We start from the raw sequence: 21625 nt of genomic DNA on the forward strand, positions 1-21625 counted from the left end.
GCGCGGTGACGAGAGTGATGAGGACATGGACACAGAATTCTCTCAAAGTACGGGCCCTGGCAATTTGGACATCATGGTGGTAATGGGGAGGTTCATGCCATGGAACACCAATTCTGGGCCCGGGAAACAAGCACAGACTCGTGGAACCGCATAGTGTTGCAGGTCTGGGATGATTCCCAGTGGCTACGAAACTTTCGCATGCATAAGGGCACTTTCATGGAACTTTGTGACTTGCTTTCCCCTGCCCTGAAGCGCAAGAATACCAAGATGAGAGCAGCCCTCACAGTTCACAAGCAAGTGGCGATAGCCCTCTGGAAGCTTGCAACGCCAGACAGCTACCGGTCAGTCGGGAATCAATTTGGAGTGGGCAAATCTACTGTGGGGGCTGCTGTGATCCAAGTAGCCTACGCGATCACTGAGCTGCTGCTATCAAGAGTAGTGACTCTGGGAAATGTGCAGGTCACAGTGGATGGCTTTGCTACAATGGGATTCCCTACCTGTGGTGAGGCGATAGACGGAATGCATATTCCTATCTTGGGACCGGAACACCAAAGCAGCCAGTACATAAACCGAAAGGGGTACTTTTCAATGGTGCTGCAAGCACTGGTGGATCACAAGGGACGTTTCACCAACATCAACGTGGGATGGACAGGAAAGGTACATGACGCTCACATCTTTAGGAACTCTGGTCTGTGTGCAGCAAGGGACTTACTTTCCAGACCAGAAAATAACCGTTGGGGATGTTGAAATGCCTATAGGTATCCTTGGGGTCCCAGCCTACCCCTTAATGCCATGGCTCATGAAGCCATACACAGGCACCCTGGACAGTAGTCAGAAGCTGTTCAACTATAGGCTGAGCAAGTGCAGAATGGTGGTAGAATGTGCATTTGGACATTTAAAAGCACGCTGGCGCAGTTTACTGACTCGGTTAGACCTCAGCTAAACCAATATTCCCATCATTATTACTGCTTGCTGTGTGCTCCACAATATCTGTGAGAGTAAGGGGGAGAAGTTTATGGCGGGGTGGGAGGTTGAGGCAAATCGCCTGGCCACTGATTACATGCAGCCAGACACCAGGGCGGTTAGAAGAGCACAGCAGGGCATGCTGCTCATCAGAGAAGCTTTGAAAACCAGTTTCATGACTGGCCAGGGAACTACGGTGTGAAAGTTCTGTTTGTTTCTCCTTGATGAAAACCCGCCCCCTTGCTTCACTCTACTTCCCTGTAAGCCAATCGCCCTCCTCTCCCCCCTTGATCACCGCTTGCAGAGGCAGTAAAGTCATTGTTGTTTCAAATTCATGCATTCTTTATTACTTCATCACACAAATGGGGGGGGGATAACTGCCAAGGTAGCCCGGGAGGGGTGGAGGAGGAGGGAAGCACCGGGTGGGGTGGCGGAGGAGGGGAGGAGGAAGGACAAGGCCACACTGCACTTCAAAACTTATTGAATGCCAGCTTTCTGTTGCTTGGGCAGTCCTCTGGGGTGGAGTGGTTAGGTGCCCGGAGGCCCCCCCCACCGCGTTCTTGGGCATCTGGGTGAGGAGGCTATGGAACTTGGGGAGGAGGGCGGTTGGTTACACAGGGGCTGTAGCGGCGGTCTGTGCTCCTGCTGCCTTTCCTGCACCTCAACAATACGCCGGAGAATATCAGTTTGATCCTCCAGTAGCCTGAGCATTGCTTCCTGCCTCCTCTCATCACGTTGACGCCACCTGTCCTCGCGTTCATTTTGTGCTTTCCTGCACTCTGACAGTGTCTGCCTCCATGCATTCTGCTGGGCTCTTTCAGTGAGCTCAGAGAACATTTCATCGCGAGTGCATTTTTTTCGCCTTCTAATCTTCGCTAGCCTCTGGGACGGAGATGATATGGGGAGCACTGGAACATTTGCAGCTGCGGGAGGGAAAAAAAGGGAGAGTAATATTTTAAAAGACACATTTTAGAGAACAATGGGTAGACTCTTTCAGGCAGACATGGTAAGCCACAGTCTTTTGGCTTCTTTAACCTTCATAACATGTGGGAATGGTTTCAACCAGCAGCACCCTCGTGTCCCATACCAAGCACCCGTTGGGTTGGCCATTTAAAATGGGTTGGCCGTTTAAAAGGAGGGGCTGCGGTTTTTGGGTTAATGTGCAGCACAAACCCAACTAAATCCCCCCACCCCACCCTATTCTCTGGGATGTTCGCTTCACCCCTGCCCCCACCGCGTGGCGCACAGCGGGGATGATTTCTGTTCAGCCACAGGCAAATAGCCCAGCACGAACGGCCACCTCTGAATGTCCCCTTAATAAAATTCCTCTATTTCAACTAGGTGACCATGAATGATATCACTCTCCTGAGGATAACACAGAGAGATAAAGAACGGATGTTGCTTGAATGCCAGCAAACACAGGGACCATACACTGCCATGCTTTGTTATGCAATGATTCCAGACTACATGCTACTGGCCTGGCGTGGTAAAGTGTCCTACCATGGAGGACGGAATAAGGCTGCCCTCCCCAGAAACCTTTTGCAAAGGCTTTGGGAGTACATCCAGGAGAGCTTCATTGAGATGTCCCTGGAGGAATTACACTCCATCCCCATACACGTTAACAGACTTTTCCAGTAGCTGTACTGGCCACGAATGCATCCCAAGTCTTCAGGGCAAATTAACTATTAAACACGCTTGCTTTTAAACCATGTACAAAAAGGTACACTCACCAGCGGTCCCTTCTCCGCCTTCAAGGTCCGTGAGCCCGCCTTGGGTGGGTTGGGAGGGTACTGGCTCCAGGGTGATAAAGAGTTCCTGGCTGTCGGGGAAAACGTTTTCTCCGCTTGCATGCTGTGCGCCAAAATCCGCATCCCTGTTGCATGAGAATCCATTGACGGAGTCCAGCACAAGGGTGGGGTAGTTGATGGGGCACCCCTAGAATGGCATGCAGCTCATCATAGAAGCGGCATGTCTGGGGCTCTGACTCGGAGTGGCCGTTTGCCTCTCTGGTTCTTTGGTAGGCTTGCCTCAGCTCCTTAAGTTTCACGCGGCACTGCTGCGGGTCCCTGTTATAACCTCTGTCCTTCATGCCCTTGGAGACTTTTTCAAATATTCCGGCGTTTCGTCTTTTGGAACGGAGTTCGGATAGCACGGATTCATCTCCTCATACAGCGATCAGATCCAGTACCTCCCGTTCGGTCCATGCTGGAGCTCTTTTGCGATTCTGGGACTATATGGTCACCTGTGCTGATGAGCTCTGCTTGGTCACCTGTGCTGATCACCTCGCCACGCTGGCCAAACCGGAAATGAAATTCAAAAGTTCGCAGGGCTTTTCCTGACAACCTGGCCAGTGCATCGGAGTTGAGAGTGCTGTCCAGAGCGGTCACAATGGAGCACTCTGGGATAGCTCCCGGAGGCCAATACCGTCGAATTGCGTCCACACTACTCCAAATTCGACCCAGCAAGGTCGATTTCAGCGCTAATCCCCTCGTCGGGGAGGAGTACTGAAATCGATTTTAAGAGCCCTTTAAGTCGACAAAAATGGCTTCGTCGTGTGGACGGGTTAAATCGATCTAATGCTGCTAACTTCGACCTAAACTCATAGTGTAGACCAGGGCTTAGAGTCTGCCATGTATGCTGCTTAGAGGCAGAGAATTCTGGACAGTTCTTTCTGAGGGGTAGTCCTAAGCCCAGGCTCAGAGCAAAGATTTGGTGTGCCCCAGTTGCCATGGAGACGGAGAACAGCCCACTGTGCAGACCATCTGACATAGAAGGGGCTCAGAATAATCTAAAACTTAATGTTTTAAGGAAGTGTTTAGTTCATTTATTATAATTATACTGATCATTATGGAAAGCTAGAGTGTGAAAAAAGAAAATAAAAGATTTTGGACCTGAATTTTATATATTATAAAGTAATTGTTAATTCAACACAAACATAGAAATTGCCATGCTAGATCAAAAAGTGATCCATGTGGTCCAAAATGTTGTCTCTGACAGTGGCCAGTGCCAGATGCATCAAAGGAAGATGCAACAAACCTCACAGTAGATAGTTATGGAATTACTTGCCAATAAGAGAAGCTTCTTGATCACTTCCATTAAACAGTGGTGGCTTATGCCCTGAAGTAATTTATCCTTCCTAATATAATTATGGATGTTATCTCTAGCCATATAAATGTCTAATTCTTTTTAATCCTACTAAGCTTTTTCCCTCAATAAAAGGTTACCTGGAGTCAGGGCTTTGGAGCGGAGCCCAGAGCTGGAGCGCGGAGCAGCTCCGGAGCAGTGGAGCTGCACATTTTTGCCTGGAGTTGGAGCGGAGCCAGAGCACAGCTCCAAAGCCCTGCCTGGAGTATCTGGAAAGAGTCATCAGGTCTTGCTGACATTTCTGTTTTCAAGTAACATGTCTGTTCACATTTATGCCATTGTCCACAAGAAAATCCCAATCATCTTTCCAATTAAGACAGATAAAATAAGTGTACATAAAAATCCTTAATTGAGGAAAGTTCTCAGTTTACATATAATCAATAAGCTACCATTCTGGTGAACAGGATTAACACAAGGTACAAAAAGGAAAAAAGACTGGATTAACGCATTTTAAATGACATAATTAGTGCCTGAGAAATTCTAAAAGGAAATGAACAACAAATCAATTAGCACTAAATGGCACAGTTTCGTCATTCAGGACTTGCTATTGATTATTACATTTGTTTATGCTGATTACTTTGTTCTTTTCTTCAAACTGGAAAATCTCCATTGAAATAAAAACATAGAAAATACTTTCCCAGGCTAAACACCAACATGATTTTGTGCTTCATTTCCCTCCCACCCACACATTCCAATTATGTTTCTGCTGACAGGTTTGGAAAGAATTGTTAACGTTCAGCAACTATCAAGTTCACAAAGAAATATGTTTAATAACTATATATGCTTATTTTTGAACCCCACAGGAGTTATAAACTTACTCCATACATGGAGTCAAGTAAATTTACAAAATGCTGAAGTACCTGATTAATAGGACTAAATAAAACGAAAGTGAAGGGAATGGCTTCAAATGCCAGGGTGGACAGTGGGAATAAGAACAATGCCATTCAAATAAACATAGAATGTGAAAAAATGGCCAGTAGCAGTAATTTTGTGCTGGGAAGAGAAAAGTTATGGAATCATGCACAAATGATTCGTGAAAAATTTTCATTAAAAAAAATAAATCTTGTTTCCATCTAGCTATACTTAGAAATGATATTGCTATATGTTCCCTGTGACCTAACTGGCTGACACAAGCAAACTCCCTCACCAGAGTCCTCCATCGCTGTCTCCCTAGGAATTGGGTAGTGTGATGTAATCAGTAATAGAGTTAACAGCTGATTTTCCCATTTATACATACTCAAGTGCAAGCACTTTTGAGAGATATTTGGTGTCTACTAATTTTAGGCAACTGTAGCCCCTCAGATTGTTCCCAAAACACTCCACCATCTCGCAGCAAAGTGCTGCATCACATCACTGTGTTTAACAATATATTCCAGAATCATTAATGTGCTTTGTGAGCATGCAAATTATTCCAGAATAAAGTGACTTTTATTCTGAAATACAGCATCCAAATGGAATAGCTATTCTGCTCAACTTCCCCATGCAGACAAGCCCTTAGTTCTAAAAGGTCCTACACATTAAATCCTGGCCCCCTTGAAGTTAATGGCAAAAGTCCCACTGACTTCGATGGGGCCAAGATTTTATCTATTGTTTTTAGCATGTCATCTATTTCCAGTGCTTCTTGTAATGTGGGGAGTCTACCTAATTCCTTATTTAATTAATTGTATTCTATTGATTTTTTAACAGTTAACATTCAGCAAATACCACATCTTAACTTTTTTTCTAAATTGCATCCTGTAGTTAATTTAAAGTAGAATTGCCTGCCCAAGGCCTGGCCTACACTTAAAATTTATACTAGCAAAACTATGTCAGTTAGGGCTGATTTTTTTTATTTTTTGTTTTATTTAACCAACACTGCTACGCCAGTAAAAGCCCTAGAGTAGATCCAATTATACTGGCAAAAAGCGCTTTTGCCAGGATAGTTTACTTCTCTCTTATGAAAAGCTTAACGTGATCTCATTTATACACTTGTTATACTGCTACTGCAGACAAGTACGAGAAAGAAAAGGTTTGATTTAAAATTTTAAAAGGTCAAAAGTAATCTCAAAAATGAATAGTTACTCATTTCTTTGGAGCAAAACAGGTCATAGGGAAAGGCTGAGTTACTTGTACAGCTGTACAATTTTCAGACACGCAAAGGCAGAAATTGTTTTAAATTATGTTGCTAAAAAAATGTGTCTACTTACCAATGGAGGTCCTCCCAAGAAAATTGTTCCCTGCTTGCCAACTATTATACTTTCATCAGCCATTGCAGGTACATATGCTCCTCCTGCTGTACAGGATCCCATTACCACTGCTATCTGAAGGAAAAACAGCAATATATATATTAACAAATCAGTCTAAACTCTTTGAAATTCAAAGGCACCTGTTCACTAATCTCTATTGTGCAGATTTTATCAAAGGCTCTCTAGAAGTGACATGGGATCATTAACGTCCATGCAGAGCAGATAGGACCTTTTTCTCATTTTTTTTTTAGCATTTCTTTGGAAACTACATGGAATCTCTGTAGGTATGTTTATGACCCACATAGTCCAAGCATCTGAGGGCTTCCCCATTATTTAAACCAAATCCTCAGCTGGTGAAAATCAGCATAGCTACACTGAAGTCAACAGCTGAGATCAGCTGATATACACAAGCACAAAGTCCCTAGGTTTAAGTGTCTGAGGACTGATGGCAGGACATTTTCGAGGAGGTGCCTCAATTTCAGTGGGAATTAATTTGCTTCACCAAGGGGTCTACCTACAAAGCCCACGTTTGTTGACATTAGTAGCAAAACATAAAGCACACCTCTTTTCTCAGGCTTTTGCCTGATAAGGTATTGGTGTCATGTTTATTTCTAATGGTGAGGTAAAGTCTAGTTATTATTACACCACACACTGTTAATTTAGTGGCGTTTTTAAAAGAACTGATTTGTCCCCAGATACCACAGTGAGGGGTGGATTGTTAAAAATCCAAAAACAAATGTATATATACAAAAAAAAAAATGGAGCAGCCTGTGATACTAGAGTGAAGTTTTCTCTCAGCTCCAGTTTCAAGAAGGATTCAAAAAGAAAAGAAAATCCTTTCCAGGCACACTGATGCAGGCACAGAAATACCAGGCAGTGCAAAGCATACCATTGTCTAATGTATTATTATTTGCTCTCACACCTACTGAAAATACAGTTTGAACCACAAAAAGAGATTGGAATAATATTAATAAAAAGTGAAAACATGCAATCTTCCACTGTTACACATTGGCAATAACTTAATGGCTGCTATCAGCGGTGGATTAAGGTTTCCTGGGGCCCCTGACCAGAGCAAGTGGGGGGGGCCGTTCCAACCCATTCCACCTGTGGTCCTGCCCCCATTCCGCCCCCTCTGCCTGCAGCCCCGCCCACAGCCCCACCTCTTTCTTCCCCTTCCCCAGGGCTCCGCCCAGTTCCACCCAGGGTCCCCCCCTCCTTCTGTGCCCCCAACTGCAGCCCTGCAACCTGTTTGCTACTTTCTGGCCCCCACTACCCCCTACTGCAGCCCCAAGACCAGAGAAGCTCTGTCCCCCCGCCACAGCCCCAGCAGGGAGTGAAAGCTCCCTCAGTCCTGAGGCTGCAGCAGGTAGCAAGAGCTCCTCTAGTCCCCGAGCCACAGCGGGGGTCCTGGTTCTGGGGCTTCCCCTGCCACCCACCCCCACCCCTCCGCGCTTCTGCAAGGGACCAGGCTCTGGATAAATTTTTATTTTTCTGCCGGAGAACGAGGTCGGACACAGGGGCTTCCCCTGCCATCCGCTGGCTTCTGCCGGCGACGGAGGGCGAGGGGGCTTCCCCTGCAGTCCTGGGCTTCTGCTAGGGATGGGGGGCGCTCGGGGCTTTCCCCGCTGCCCACCAGCTTCTGCCAGGGAGAGCGGTTTAGGGGCGTGGGGGCTGCCCTGCCCAGCACTGCTGCTGGGGAGCAGAGTTGGGGGGAGCGTGGGGGCTTCCCCCACCCTGCCTGCCCGGCACGGGCCCCGTAGGCCCAGTGGCTAATCTGCCACTGGCTGCTATTAAAAAGCAAATGCGCTCTTCAAAAACAGATGGTCGGGGGCTTCACCTGCACCTGAAACAGGACTGAATGATGCCATCACGCCTCCTAGCATGGAGTCAAAAGGAGCTTTTTCAGCAGCTGGCATCTTGTACACCAAATTACACCCAGGACAGAGTGATGAATCAATGGGACTTTCTCTTACACATTTTATCAGACGTCATCAGGTATCCACAAGCCTAACGGAAGACTCCTTAAGAGTACCACTTATAATGGTCATCCCCCACCATATCCCTCTGCCAGAGGCTTTTGTTTTGTGTTTTTGCAAAATGACAAATTTTATTTTTTATGATGTTGTTGTGTTTGATATACAAGTTGTGTTAATCATTTTTCAATATAAATATGGGATTTCAAAATTCTGGGATCCAAAGTAAAACAGATCTCCAAAACACTAGACTACAGAGCTAGTCAACTGACTGCATTCCTTTGTAGAATCTCATGAAACCTTCCAGACTAACTGAGAACTACATTTTCCTCAAATCTCCTAGAATGTTGTCAGTCATGCCCTCACAGGTATATAAGGGGCGAGGGAATCGCGACTCAGGTCAGTGAGATATAAGAACAAACTGAAGTGAAGTGAAAGCCCAGCAGCAATATTGCAAACCTTGTTTTATTGTATAACTGTGAAAGTGTACTTGTGTTTTAAGACTTGAAGAATGTAAGTAGTGATTAATAAAGAAAATATTTAAATGAGATGCCAGAGATATCTATCGAACCCCTATCTACGCAACAACGTAAAAGAAATACTGTTACTTTTTTTGCCATGCTTACCACATAATATTTGATGACTTTCTAAGACTGCAGAACATAGACTTTTGCTCTCCCTAATACTGTCTGTTTTCCCCTGCAGAAAATAAAAGATGCTTTCATGAGCTCAGTATAGGAAGTGAAAAGCTCAACTGCAATCTAGTTTGCAGCAAGGGGCAAATTTGATGGGAAAATATCTGAAACAGAACACAGACCAGGCTGAACATAACAGTAATTTCCTCAGTTTGGTAGAGCTCCTTGGGAAATACAATGTCATGTGTGAGCACCTATGTCAAGTAGTTCGTAAAGAAGCTATGAACCATTACTGCAAGAAAACAATTCAAAACTAATTGATTGACCTTATGTTATCAAGCACCTTCCTTGCCATAAGGTCAGTGGACAACTCTACTGGAAAAGGCTTAATAGAACTATTTATAAACATTTTGAATGAAAACAAAATAAAAGCTACAGCCAAGGCTACAAGAACAGTGTGAACGTGAAGGGAAGAAACAGTGGTATCCAGGCAAGAATCCTTGTGCTGAATCCAAGAGCTTTCTTCATGTATTGTGGCTGCCATTCCCTCAATCTGGTTGTGTCAGATGCATCTTCTTTAGATTGTGTATCTCTCTTCAGATTACTACAAAGGATATATGTCCTGTTTTCAGCATCAACTATCAGGTGGAAGATCCTCATGGACAATGTTACAGATCTGACTGTGAAGCCACTAAGTGATACTCGCTGGGAAAGCTGCATTGACAGCATAAGGCCAGTGAGCTACCAAGTGACTGAGGTTTATGACGCTCTGATGAAACTGGCGCAATCACCAGGCCAGAATTTGACACAAGGCGCAAAGCCTGGCAAACCAGATCACTGACTTTAAATTTCTAGTCTCAGTGTGATTTGGCACAATATCTTATTACAGGAAACATTGTGAGCAAGGCATTACAAACTAAGTCAATGGACATTGAGACTGCTATTATGAGGAGAAGCTGCCTTGATTTCGTTGTGGCCTACAGAGACAATAGATTTGAAGATGCCATAACTGCTGCGAAAGAAATGGCGGAAAACTTAGGAGTTGAGCCTGTCTTCAAGGAAACTCATATTCATTGGAAGAAGAGACAGTTTGGTTCAAGGGCAAAGATGAGGTGATGGGAAGCTAAGAAGAAAAATTCAAGAGGGAGCTTTTTTTGCTCACTCATTGACACTGCTCGAGTGCCCATCGAAGAACATTTCGGACAAATGAAGCACCACAAAAAGACCTGGGGGTTTTGTATGACCTTAGTAAGCTTTCGGCATACAGAAAAACACTCTTTAACAATTGTACAGACCTTCACCGGACATTGACACCTGGGAATCTTTAGATGTCATTGATAAAGACCTCTATGTCAAATTGGACAACATCCATCACATTTTGCCACATGGTAAGCACTCTCCCCTCCAAGTTCTCCAATTCATTCATGATGCAGAGCTGAAGGACACTTTTCCTAATCCACTTTTCCTGGATAGCTTTGAGGATTCTTCTCATGCTGCTGGTCACAGTTGGGAGCGGTGAGTGCAGGTTTTTGAAGCTCAGCTCATTAAAACATATTTTCGATCGATGCTGGCCAACGAGTGACATCACTTGCTATTTTATCGCCTGAAAATGCCATTGGCCAGTCTTTGGATCTCTCCGATGCTGTGCTTCAGTTTGTGAGGGCAAAGGTGAGAAAAGCAACTTTTTGAACTAAAGGACTAGGGTTAACATTCTAAGGCTGTCACCTATTGTAACACCATTTAATACTGGTCCACCCAATGTTGGTGTATAGTTCAATTTCTTGATGTTAATACATTTCAGTTATTCTTAAAATTCAAGTTTCTATAAGCTTAGAGGAAACAATTTTTTTTTATTTGCTTATATATGGCATGAATAAATACAGATTTACAGATCCTAGCGTGCAAATTTGTCGTTTTATAAGACAGGGATAACTCATGCATGCAAATCATGCATCAAAGTCATGAAATGGGCTATAAATGCAATAAAAAATAAGGTAGTCAAAATTTTAACAAATGGATGGGGCGCTGAACATGCTCTTCACCTGGGATACCATTTGGCCTAGGGCTGGCCCTGATCATAGTAGAACCTTCTACACTTAAAAATCTATGAATCTAGAAAGAGAAGCGTTTGCGTTCTACTGTGACACCAGTGTCAGGGACAGCACCAGTGTTATAGAAAGCGAAGGCAATATGTGAGCTAAAAAGTTATTTTAGAGGATGCTCTTTCTTGCCCAAGAGAAACAGTTTTGCCTGTCTAACCGCAGTAAATTGAGAGAGAACCACAAGTTTAGTTGGTCAAAGTGCTTTGTTAGGAAATTTTAAAGTATATTATTTCACAAATGCTTTTTGTCTAAATGAAAAGAAAAAAAACAAGGCTGCTGAAAGTAGCACTCACAGTGAAAAACATGTTCAAAAATAAATTCTATCTTAATTAGTAACGGAGTATAATCAAGGTTGGCACCCACTCTGGATTCATTTCAGTCAAAGAGAAATAAGAATAGTCAAGTAGAATAAGATTCTTTTCTAGTGTCGCCAAATTAGATTAAACTCCAGTTGCAGCAACAGTCTGATTTTCTGCAGAACACAACTTTTTAGTATGGACATTGCCAACAATGGACAGCAAGCCAAGAACAATGACCTCCCATGTCAAAATGATTAACATGGATAGAAAAAAAAATAATCTAGCACCGTATTTTCTCAATACCAGTCTAAGAAAACGTCTTGTCAGACAAGGAAGATAATCTAAGTCACTGCTACGCATTAACAGATTTTCAAAACACAAATAGCTGCCCTTGGAAATAAGGATAAAAAACAAAAACTTTCAGGGAAAGCAAAGAGATCTTGATAGAGAATCTAAAATAAGCCTTAAATAATAAGAGCTGTAGTAAAAATGTTTTCTACTTTTCTTTCCCTCTGTAAATGCTTTCAGAAAACTATCACCGTTGCCATATTAAACTGAGGGATAGATATGTTTTGATCAAAAGTAATTTCTTTCCTGCAGTCAGTGTTTTGCTTATATAAAACCCAATATGTTTCCTCTATTTTGATGCCATATAATGGTCAATCTATGAAAACTATAGCTATAAATGTATTATATTTTGAATGTGTTTAAATGTTAGACATTTGATTACTTCAGAGTATTAAGGAAAATACTGAACATGATTTAAAAAAAAATGCTTTAAAAGCAGGGACCCTGCTAAAAAAAAATCAAGATTTCTCCAGCTCTGTTTTTCTTGCTTTGAACTTTCCCATTTTGAGTCACTACCTTCAGACTACAATCCCTCTGCTGGATAATGACTGGAGTCACTTTGGTGCTAATCATCTAGGCTTCTACTGACTGAGGTCTGGTCTACACTTACAACTTAAATCGACATAGCTATAACACTCAGGTGTGTGAAAAATCCACACCCCTGAGCACCGCAGCTATGCCTACCTAACGCCTGATGTAGAAGCAAGTAGGGCAATGGAAGAATGCTTCGTGAGGAGGTGGAGTTCCTATAGCGATGGAAAAACTCCTTCCATTGCCATAGTCTGTGTCTACACTATGGCGTTACCGTGGCATAACTACGATGTCATAGCTATGTCACTATAGCACCTGTAGTGTACACACTGCTTAATGCAAAGTACTCCATCTACACAGGATGGAACCACTTCCACAGCATTCTCAGTCTCCCGCCTGGCTGCTGATTCTTTCTATGCTCCCTAAAGCCTTCTAGTCTCTTTCAAGAACTACAAGGAACCCATGAGTGAGAATAAAGTTAGTTAAAACTCCTTCCAAACAAATCACTCACTGATTCAGCACAATAGCAATGTAACTATCTGTTGACTCATGTTATTCCACTGAGCTGGTGGGACACCAATTATACCTAGCAGAAAGGGGTGCCAGAGGCTGCCTCTGCCCTGTTTTCCATAGAGGAAGCATTCAGTAACAATCATATGTAGGAGTATTGGGAAAGAATAAAACTAAAAAAGTAGAAAGCAGAACTTACTAATATCAATACTAGCAGTTGGTGACATTCCTCAATATGTCATGGTAGAGCTGAATGAGATCTTCCAAGTTCAGTTTGAAATAGGTTCACAAGAGAATAATTTCATAATTTCCCCCCCTAATATTATGTGAGAATTGTTTCACTTAGGTTCTCAGACCCTGAAGTTAAAAACAAGAATTAAATTTAAATGAATCCAATTTTTCCTGTCTATGGTCTAATTTCATTGTAAATCATAGCCAAGGTTCAGGTTCATCAGCTTTGTGCCCACTCACATGTCTGCTGGAACTGAAGGCTGGACTAGGCCTCATCTTCAATAAGAGAAGAACTTACTGTTCTCAAGGGAATTGATTTCCCTTTGTAAAACTGGAATAAAGTTTTTTATTTTATCATAATAAAAAGAAACACTGACTGCTAAGCAGGGAAAATAGCAAATGTAACATTGTACTCTTATCAGTCTCTCTCTCTCTTTCAATCTCAATAAAAATGGCTTCTGCTGGACCAAGTTGTCCTTCTTGATTAGAAGGCATAGCCTCAGTCAAACAAAGGAAGGAGAAAAACCCATGTGCTTTCACTGTAAAATTTATTCTAATGAACCGGGTTCAAAATAAAAATACACCAAAAATAGGATCCTGAAAAAAGGCCTAGTAATAATATCCACAGAAAGCAAAAAATTAGCAAAACCCACACTCCTCTAATATGCGCAAGATTCCAGTTGTCATTTCCATGTGTACGTTTTTTCTAATTAGGTGAGCTATTCTGCCAAGTTTGTTAATCCTCCTTCCTTCCTAGATATCAATATATTGAATGCAGCAATGAATACAGAGAATTAAGTGCTCATGTTACCAGTAATACCAGTATCTAAAATAATGAAGACCCCCAAAACATTTCAAATTGAGACATCATGACTAACAGTAATTCTATGAATCATTAATACAATAGAAAATGACCTCTGTCAACAGCAGTACAAAAATGGTACACACAGACACACACACACCTCTACCCCACTTAGCAAAATATGTGTCTCTACTCACCATCATGTACAGGGGTCCTCACCTCTCAAGCAATGATTCAGAATAATCATGTTGCACTTTCACCCCTTCATCCCAGGCTGACAATTTCTCTTTTTCTCCCACTCCAGGAGCAGCTAAGTCATATCAGTAACCTTGAGGCTGAGAAGACAGCCTATTTGTAAACCGTAATGCCATTCTGTGAACAGTCATGGTGTTTACAATGTCTCCAAATCCCCACACTGAGCATCAGGTCAGCAAAACTTTAAGCTGCCAAAAACCTGAGGTGCTGGATGAGCCTTAAACCCAGATAGAAGAAGTAGGCATGCAGAGTAGCTAGCAATTTTTGCTTTAAAAAAGTTACCTGTGGAATTCTTTGTGAGGACATGAGTGCTTGATTATAAAAAATGCGACCAAAGTGATCTCGATCCGGAAATACTTCTGCTTGGCGGGGTAAGTTTGCTCCTCCTGAGTCAACTAAGTCAAGTGGAATGAAAAATAGATTTACATACAATTTATCTCTGCACAATTTTAAACAGAGATATTATTTCATATTATTTAAAAATTACTTGAAATGTCACCTGTTTGCAAAAAATTTATACTTAATATACTAATCATGAAAAACAGATCAGGCTTCTCCACTTGCTAAAGGAAAATTGATGACCACACATGAGAAGCTGTTATGCATCCTAAAAAATTTTAGGTAAACTAACGGTAGCTGCATTTAAAGATGTAATTACACTTGGCTTTACAAAACTTTTTAAACTCATCTGACAAACACCTGTTTGTTTTAAAAGACACTCCCTTATAGGCCTTAAAACTGGAGATTAAAAATTAAATTTTCTGTGTTCCAGGATAAACTTATTTCCTTCCTAAATATATACAATCTAATATCATTCACTGTAGCTGCAGAAATTAAAACTACACTTAATTAAAAAAATATATAAGGAAAGACATTCTAAAGAAGGCACTGCTTAACCCCTCACTTCATGAGTGGTTGCAAGAGCCTGATGCTTTGTTTATAACTCGATAAATCACAGAAGAGCATACCTTTGATTTCAAAGAATAGGATCACACAGAATTGTTCACTGGCAACCCATTCGTTTTGATAGTAAACGTTCACAAGCCAAATACTGTTTATTAAGAAGTTAAACTGAAGAATTTATATTAAAAATATACTATCTATACTACAGCAAACACATTTAGCACACACATTTGCTTATTTAATAAAATAATGTCTAAGCATGCTAAAATTAAAAAAATAATTTACTCAACCATTGACTTTTTTGACTGATTAAACAAACACGGAGTAAAACACATTGAGATGGAAAATACTAAAAGAAAAATGTCAAATGGTAAAAAGCTATTAACAGAAACTATAGATGAAGTTTGTGTTTTTATTCTTTTTTAGATGGGAGTATTTCAAAAAATGTAAGTAACTTTCTAAGAGAACCGTTCAACAGAAATGATAAAACAACAAAATGACTTCAGTTCCTGTCTTTTACATATAACTTGAATTACTGTTGACGTGTACACACAACTTTTCCCCACTGGGCTATTTTGCTTTGTTCTATTATACAGGTAGTAAAATGAAAGAACCCATTCCTCTGGGTCTTTAGTTCACTTTACTACCTTTATAAAAGGAATGAACAGATAAGCATATCATCAAAAAGCACTGGATGTGTGAACATGTCTGAAATCCAAAACACTTGATTTGTCAAATATGGGGGTATATCAGTCTTAGAAATGTAGGACTGCAAGGAACCTCAATAGGTCATCTAGTCCAGTCCTCTGCACTGAGGCAGGTCTAAGTATTATCTAGACCATCCCTATCAGGTGTTCATCTAACCTGTTCTTAAAAACCTCCAATCACAGAGATTCCACAACATTGCTAGGTAATTTGTTCCTTACAGTTAGAAGGTTTTCCTAATGTCTAACCTAAATCTCCCTTGCAGCAATTCAAGCCCAATACTTCTTGTCCTGTCCTCAGTGATTAAGGAGAACAATTTATCAACCTCCTCTTTATAACAACCTTTTATGTACTTGAAGACTTAGCATGTAATGTCCCCCCTCAGTCTTCTCTTCATCTGTGTGCTAAATGTGCATGCTAAATGTGCTTGCTGTGAGGCCAGTGAGCTACCATATAAATTCTTCAACACTGAGATACTCCCATCTAAAAGATTACACAAGTCCACTTGTTTCAGTATTTCCTCAGAGGTCATGTTTTCTAGACCTTTAATCATTTTTGTTCCTCTCCTCTGGATTTTTTCCAATTTGTCCACATCTTTCCCAAAGTATGGTGCCCAGAACTAGACACAATACTCCAACTGAAGCCTTATTAGTGCTGAGTAGAGTGGAAGAATTATTTTTCATGGCTTGCTTACAACACTCCTGCTAATACAGTAGAACTTCAGAATTATAAACATCGTAGTTACAAACTGACCAGTCAACCACACACCTCATTTGGAACTGGAAGTACGCAATCAGGCAGCAGCAGAGACCAAAAAAAAAAAAAAAAGCAAATACACTACAGTACTGTGTTAAACAAACTACTAAAAAAATAAAGGGAAAGCAGCATATTTCTTCTGCATAGTAATGTTTCAAAGCTGTATTAAGTCAATGTTCAGTTGTAAACTTTTGAAAGAACAACCATAAAGTTATGTTCAGAGTTACGAACATTTCAGAGTTACAAACAACCTCCATTCCCGAGGTGTTCCTAACTCTGAGGTTCTACTGTACATCCCAGAATGATGTTCACTTTTTTTGCAATGGTATTACATTGTTGATTCATATTTAGTTTATTATCCACTATAAACCCCAGATCCTTTTCTGCAGCACTCCCATTTTGTATTTGTGCAACCGATTGTTCCTTCCCAAGTGTAGTATTTTGCATTTCTCCTTACTGAATTTCATCCTATTTATTACAGTCCATTTCTCCAGTTTGTCCAGATCATTTGAATTCTAATCCTGTCCTCCAAAAGGCTTGCAACCCCTCCCAGCCTGGTACTGTCCACATTTATAAATGTACTCTCTCTGCAATTATTCAAATAATTTATAAAGATAATGAACAGAATCGGACCCAGGACAAATCCCTGCAGTACTCCACTTAATATGCCATTTCAGCTTGATTGTGAACCATTGATAACTACTCTCTGAGTACAGTTTCCCAACTAGTTGTGCACCCACCTTATAGTAGGTTCATCTAGGCTATATGTCTCTAGTTTGTTTATGAGAAGGTCATTTGAGACATCAAAAGCCTTATTAAAGTCAAGATATAATGTTGATAGTGTCCATTTAAAAATGTAGACTTCTAGCTAGAATCCCTGACCTTTGTTTAACAATAGCCATTTACTATTTTTGTAATGGGACTTACCTAAATATAGACAAGGGAGATGATTTTGCATTGCAATTTCTTGAGCACGTAAATGTTTCTTCACCGTGACTGGATAGTAAGTACCACCTTTGACAGTTGCATCATTAGCAACAATCAAGCACTCCACTCTGAAAAGTAGAAACTTTATGAGAACCAAGCATATTTCCCAGCTGATCTACTTTACCACTATAACCAGGATATCTGCAACAATTTCCATCAGCATTAAATGTTTATCGCTTTAAAACTGTTCCACTGTTAGATTCCGCTCTTAAAGGCTGCATGTGATTTCATGTCATATTTGCTTTAAGTTCTTAGAAAAAACAATATTAATGAAGAAGCATCTGAAATCTCTAGTTTTAAAGAAAGCTGCACCCATTTTACTGAGCATAACTGTACAGAAATGTAATAGAAAAGGAAACAATTTGTTGTTTAACGTTTTCTTACTCTCTCAAAATCTGCTGCAATGTGCATGTCCCTCTCGAAAAATCCCTATTTCTGTGTTCTGTATTGGCAGCATTCATATTCTGAGAAGGGGACCCGTAGCATGACAGTCCAGTGTCAAAATATAAAGCAGTTCCCCAACCTTCTCTACAGTTGCATCAACTAAAGGAACAACTTTATAGCTTCAATTGTTGTTCATGTGGCGAAGCAATTGTTCTGTTGATTAGCAGTATGTAAATTGGAAAAAAATAGTTTACAATGCAGGGCTCCCACACTGTCCATGTCAACAGTGATATTACTTTTCAACATAAGGCCACCCACAAGAAGTTAACAAAAACAGGGAGTGTTTATTTTAACACAACACACATGCTGGATTTAAAACCAACTGTAGCTAAATACACTTTGGAAATTCTCAGTCTAATACACTTTTGGAAGAAAAAAATACTTGGTTTTCTTAACTGTACTTAGGCACCTGGTTGAAAATGAAATACTTGCTATCATCATTCCTGATGAAAATAGTAATCAACAGTCATGACTAGATAGATATACCTGTATTATCTTTGATGGCAGAAATGAAGCTCTCGGTGTGTTAGCATCAACATGGGAGTTTAGAACCAAGGAACTATGAATTTGTAATGTATTTTGTTAACTATTTCTTTTCAGTTCCAGATAAACTAACTTGATTTCTTGGCTTATTGAGAGAACAAGAGACAGGTTTTCCGGCTCAGAGCAGCTGAGGAAAGCTAGTAGTAGTGGAGTGGAAAAGGTGTTTCTAAGATACATTTCAACCACCCAGTTCTGGGCTGTTCAAGGATGCTCTAAACTACACTAGCTGCAGTCATCCCACAGGGACCACTGCACCAGTCTAGATCAGCGGAGAATCATGTGATCTGCCTTTCCCCTCAGGACCTTAGCTGAGGCTGAGAATCACTAAGACTCTTAAAAATATTTAAGTTGATTTTTTTAAATTTTGTTATTGACTTAACTCTGAGCCATTCTGTCTTTGCAGCACCATACCTTCATGCTAGAAGAGCCTGTGAGTGGCTCTACCTAGAGTGAGTCCATGAATTACCCAGACAGACTGTGAAAGCAAAGCAGCAACAGTTAGTTACTCACTGATCAGCCAACTTATGTGAGAACAGAGTAGGTGAAATCCAAAACCACCAGAAATCTCCCAGAGTGACCCAGGTACTTGAAACTAAAAAAAAACCTCTCCTCATTATTAGAAACCAACCCAAAGAACAGTTCCGCCTCAGTGGCATCCCCTTAAAGCCACAAGCCATTTGAACGTCCTTACTAAAAGAGATTTTATTTTGAAGAAAGGTAAATGGTTGTTCAGAATTTTTTTTTTTAAAGAAAGAAATATGAGAGGAGCTTGGCCATTAAGCCATACATTGTGGGTAGCACAAGAAGGCAGTAGATAAAATCATTACCCTCCTGGGGTTCCTTCAGCTTCCTGGCTCATCATCCCTAAAGTAATATCCCGTCACACTAGTTTGAACAAGTGCATCATTCTCCCTTAGAGAGACTTTCTTACTCCAAGACATCTTTCCACATATTTAAAATTGCCTTTCTACCTCACCTATGTCCTTGCACATTTAACCATTTATTTCTCATCAGAAAGATAACAATGCAGCCTCCAAATGAGTTAATAGGGATGTTGATACATGTATTGTCTAAGGTCTGAGGTACGCTAGAAACTTAGATCAGTTTAATGACATCAGTCAGGGGTGTGAAAAATCCACAGCCAACCTAAATCCACAACCCCCTTACCCCCATGTAGACAGCACTAAGTTGACAGAAGAATTCTTCTGTCAACCTAGCTACTACCTCTCAGGAAGGTGGATTACCTACGCTGACGAGAGAACCTCTCCCATTGGCATAGACAGCACAGCTATGCCACTGCAGAATTTTAAGTGTAAACAAGCCCGAATAATAAGAATCCAGCTGAATCCTTTCCCTGAAGTCAAAACTAAATAGGCAGAATAGCCATTTTAGTAATCTTCTGGGTCATAGGAGTCAAATACCAGAAAACCTTCAACTTAATATTGGAAACAAAGTGCTAGATGGCTCCCAGAGCTGGAACTAGGAACCACACAAAAACATCCTCTCGCTCACATAATAGACATAATACACCTCTACCTCGATATAACGCTGTCCTCGGGAGCCAAAAAATCTTACCGTGTTATAGGTGAAACCGCGTTATATCGAACTTGCTTTGATCCACTGGAGTGCGCAGCCCCGCCCCCCCGGAGCACTGCTTTACCGCGTTATATCCGAATTCGTGTTATATCGGGTCGCGTTATATCGGGGTAGAGGTGTATGTAGATCACTGGCAATTTCTTACCCCGACACCCTTCCAATGCCTGTGATAATTCCTCCTGCCGGTACCTCTTCATTACCATACAACTGGTAACCTGCAAACTGGGAGAACTCCAAGAATGGAGACCTAAAAAAATGACAAACATTTTGATAGGATTATTAACCGGAAGCAGCCTGACAAACATTATTTTCTTTTATAAAGTTCATGGTTTTAAAATGTGTTCTTGCAATACATCTTCCGAACAATAGATATGTCAAGATTTCAAACCAACACTACTTGCCAGCAGGGTGGATAAAAATGAATGATTTTTTTTTAAATAAAAAAAAAAATCGATTTTTTTTATTTAAATCGGATTTTTTTGAGGAAAAAACCTATCTAAGGATAGTTTTAATTAAGATACATTATAGCTCAAAGATATCTCATCATGGAATAAGGATTATAAATTCTAATTCTATAGTATGAGACAATATATAAAACTAATATAAGTTTAAGAAAAGTTTTGTAAATGAGTTCCAATAGTTTATGGATTAGGGACCCAATCTTATGGGGTTCCAGGGGCTTCTGTATAGATTATTTAGGTTAATCTTTCTATCTACCCAATGGGACTCAGTGCTTAGTCTAAAAGATACCATCAGAGATGCTTAATTTTGCAGTTCTCAAACTGTGGATTTGTGTCTCCAGAGATAACCTGTTTGTTAACAGCAAAAATGTTTTTAAATAAATAATATAGAGAGGTAAGAAATAACAGACCTCAACCCTATTCCTCCTCTGCAAATTTGTGTACACAGAGTCAATCCTTTACCTCTCTCTAAAAGTGCAAAGTTTCAAAAAGTTCAATGAATAGAAGATGGTTGGGGGCGGAATAGATCTGGACAAGGAGAAGAAGTCTGGAGATAAATGTGAGAAGGGAGGGACAGGCAGTAGAAACAAAAGTGAAACTGTTTGAGCAGCATATTCCAGAAGTCTTGAGGTCTTTCTGAGTGTAGCCTTCATTGATTTGAGATCTACCATACCATTCTCTCACTAGAAGGGAAAACCTATAATGGCAGCAAGCCATAAAAGAGACCCAGTTTGGGAATATTTTAATGAAGTTCCTCTACCTGTGGGTAAGAGAGGCATGCATGCAAAATGCAAACAGTGCAAAAAAGAAATGCAAGGCCTGGTTGCCCAAATGAAACATCATCACGAGAAGTGTTACTTCTCAGGAGGAAGCTGAGTTGAAGATGATGAAAGGAACATGTCTGAACACGCAGGATCTTCAGGATAGTAAACTTTTTTATTTCATACTTCTTTCCCAAGGACTTCCTTCTGGACTATTCTTGAATTATCATGTTTGAGCAAAAAATATAGTTGTTACTCTATGGTACTATCATTTTAGATGCTGTTGTGATAAAAAAAAAAAAAGCTGAAATAGGCAGATCTTCCTTTTACAATTTCACCTTTAAAGTAGTACTAAGTGTCAGTGAATGCAATGAGTAATACTAAATGACCGACACGGTAATAATACTTAAATAACTGCATTGATTTATTTTGTTTAGGAGAATCCATCCTC

The 21625-nt window shown here is 40.8% G+C and overlaps 1 protein-coding gene across 1 annotated transcript in view; it reads right to left on the reverse strand.

The window, feature by feature from the left end:
• The window catches only part of MCCC2 (methylcrotonoyl-CoA carboxylase 2), a 77673-nt gene that overhangs the window by 41885 nt on the left and 14163 nt on the right, over window positions 1-21625 (reverse strand). The window contains exons 4-7 of the mRNA XM_024219623.3: window positions 20098-20199; window positions 17310-17437; window positions 14301-14413; window positions 6294-6407 (exon numbers count right to left, since the gene is read on the reverse strand). Coding sequence (XP_024075391.1) covers window positions 6294-6407; window positions 14301-14413; window positions 17310-17437; window positions 20098-20199 — 457 coding nt within the window. The remainder of the gene's footprint in view (window positions 1-6293; window positions 6408-14300; window positions 14414-17309; window positions 17438-20097; window positions 20200-21625) is intronic.

The sequence above is a fragment of the Terrapene carolina genome, unplaced genomic scaffold (assembly GCF_002925995.2).
Source record: "Terrapene carolina triunguis isolate 2854851 unplaced genomic scaffold, T_m_triunguis-2.0 Scaffold69, whole genome shotgun sequence".
NCBI lineage: Eukaryota > Metazoa > Chordata > Testudines > Emydidae > Terrapene > Terrapene triunguis.